Raw genomic sequence first — 2,592 nt, 5'->3', positions numbered from 1 at the left:
ACAGGAGACTTTAGATATAAATGCATCAAAAATGTTCATGACCGGTTTTATTAACCGATTACACATTAGATTAAATATTTCAATGACTACAGATGTTGTTAATAAGGTCGAAATGTATACTTAAAACTGCAAATGTCATGTTATTAAAGCAAGGATGGCTAAACTGGTCCTCGAGATCTACCAAAAGTCCATGTTTTCCAGAACACCTGTGGATCGCTAAGATAGGAACGATGAACATGTTTTGAAAATGTGACAGTTAGTAATGATTGCATCTGTGCTCCAGATGGTCTGGGAACAGAGACAGTTAGTAATGACTTCATATGTGCACCAAACAGGTAGTCTGGGAAATGTGACAGTTAGTAATGACTGCACCTGTGCACCAGGTAGTCTGGGAAATGTGACAGTTAGTAATGACTGCACCTGTGCACTAGCTAGGTGGTCTAGGAAATGTAACAGTTAGTATTGACTGCACCTGTGCATCAGCAGGGTGGTCTGAATAATGTCACAGTTAGTAATGACCAGTGGTGGTTTTTATCTATGAGCTACAGGACTGCAAACCCACAGGTAAATCTGGCATTGTGTGAAGCCAGATGCAGTTTGTGAGACTGCACTGGCTTCACTGTGACTGGGAGTGACTTCCTATTGGAAGTCTGACCTGCCAGTCACCCAAGGCAGTCCAATGGGATGGTGTTCCCACCCACCGAGATGCCTCTTTGGGTTGCTGAGGCTGCAGCTCATAAAAGTGCTGAGCAGTGCTGAGCACAATACTGTTCATGTGCCAGTACCGAGAGCCTGAATACGCTTCTATGGACTGCTGCCAAAGCTGCCCATAGAGGATGGGGCCCAGTGCATCGCAGCAATGAAGAATCTTCTGTGCATGCAATGGGCGAACCAGCGTGCCCTGGTGGCGGGGACCAGCAGTGGTGGCAGCAGAGGGGAGCGGCATCACGGCCAGTGACAGCTCCCCTCCTCTACAGAAGTGGACTGTGCACTACACATGTGCACCAGCTGGAGGGCCTGGGAAATGTGAGAGTAATGACTACACCTGTGCACCAGCTTGACGGTCTGGAAAACATGAACTTTTTGGGCCTTCTCTGGTTTAAGACATCATTGCACTCATTTGAACTCACAATAGTGACATTTGTTTAATTTGTACTTTTAATATTTATTATAATTCCTAGTAAAATTGTAAGTATTTTATTTGAACAAAGGCTTTCTTAAAATCATTGTTTCTGAAAGTATATATTATGGGATTTAGCAAAGGGGTTATCACAGTGTAAAACAGAGACATGGTCTTGCTGAGTATCCAGAACTGCTTTGTAGGTAACACATAAACGATGATTAGTGTTCCATAAAATATGGAAACCACCATCAGATGGGAGCTGCAGGTGGAGAAGGCCTTCTGTCTTCCAGTAAACGATGGTATCTTCAGAACAGTAAACACAATATATACATATGACATCACAATTATTATGAATTGCACCATAATAGCTAAAATTGCCATCACCAAAGTCTGAATATGAATTATGTAGGTATCAGAGCAGGAAAGCTGCAATATGGGTTCAATGTCACAGTAGAAATGGTCAATGACGTTTGGCCCACAGAAATGCAAATTACACATAGATTGCAAATCAGTTATTATCATTATAAAACTCATCATCCAAATTATAGTCATAGATTTCACACAAAACCTTGGATTTATTATAGAATGATAGTGCAATGGGTCACAGATGGCCAGATAGCGATCATAGGACATCACCGACAGAAGAAGACACTCGGAGGACTCTGCAGCAGCAAAGAATATAAACTGAGTGATGCAGCCAATAAGTGACATGGTGCAGCCATTATACAGAACAATGTGCAGCAAGTTGGGGAGAATATCAGTGGTCAGTATGATGTCATATAATGATAGCTGTGTAATGAAGAAGTACATGGGGGTGTGAAGGTTGCTGCTCAGCAGAAATAAAACCATGATTAGGAGGTTTCCAGAGATGGTCACGGAGTAAATTATGAGCAGGAGCAAGAACAGAGGAATTTGAAAGTTTTGAAGATTTGAAAACCCGACAAGTACGACTGAGGTGATATTGTTCATGTAGATTTCTTGGGGGAGGTACGGGAAACTCCACTTTGATCAGCAGTGTAGAAGAACTTTCTAATGAAAGTTTTGATGTTCTCATAGTAATAGGTATTTAGGAAGATATAAACATGGAGGGAATTTGGATTTTACAAGACCTGTAATCTGTGCTATTGTCTTCCCACGAAACGAACCCTCTGTCTCTATAACAACATGAAAACTAAATATTAAAACGATCATTGTGTAGATCGATCAAAAAATAAATGGATAGATAGATAATTATGTTTTCATAGATTAATATGATTAGGGATAATAGGCAGAACTGTACAAGTCTGCAGATAAAAAGATTTATCTTCCTGTTTTTGATATACTGTGGTCAAAATGTATTTAACACATGTGTATTTATAAAGCGATCTATACTTTTTTGACAATTTTCCTTGCAGTATTAGTTATATGAACTTTGCTTCAATTATTATTATTATTATTATTATTATTATTATTAGTATTATTATTATTGA

The 2,592-nt window shown here is 39.6% G+C and overlaps 1 protein-coding gene across 1 annotated transcript; it reads right to left on the bottom strand.

Moving 5' to 3' along the window:
* Positions 1 to 1,177: 1,177 nt before the first annotated feature.
* On the bottom strand, positions 1,178 to 2,092 carry LOC146073462 (putative olfactory receptor 2B3). The gene has a single exon (XM_083180643.1). The coding sequence runs from the start codon at positions 2,090 to 2,092 to the stop codon at positions 1,178 to 1,180; it is 915 nt and encodes a 304-aa protein (XP_083036769.1).
* Positions 2,093 to 2,592: the final 500 nt, after the last annotated feature.

The sequence above is a fragment of the Crinia signifera genome, chromosome 4, assembly GCF_055691185.1.
Source record: "Crinia signifera chromosome 4, ASM5569118v1, whole genome shotgun sequence".
Lineage (NCBI taxonomy): Eukaryota > Metazoa > Chordata > Amphibia > Anura > Myobatrachidae > Crinia > Crinia signifera.
The sequence above is the reverse complement of the archived record's forward strand: the minus strand, read 5'-3'. Positions and strand labels throughout refer to the sequence as shown.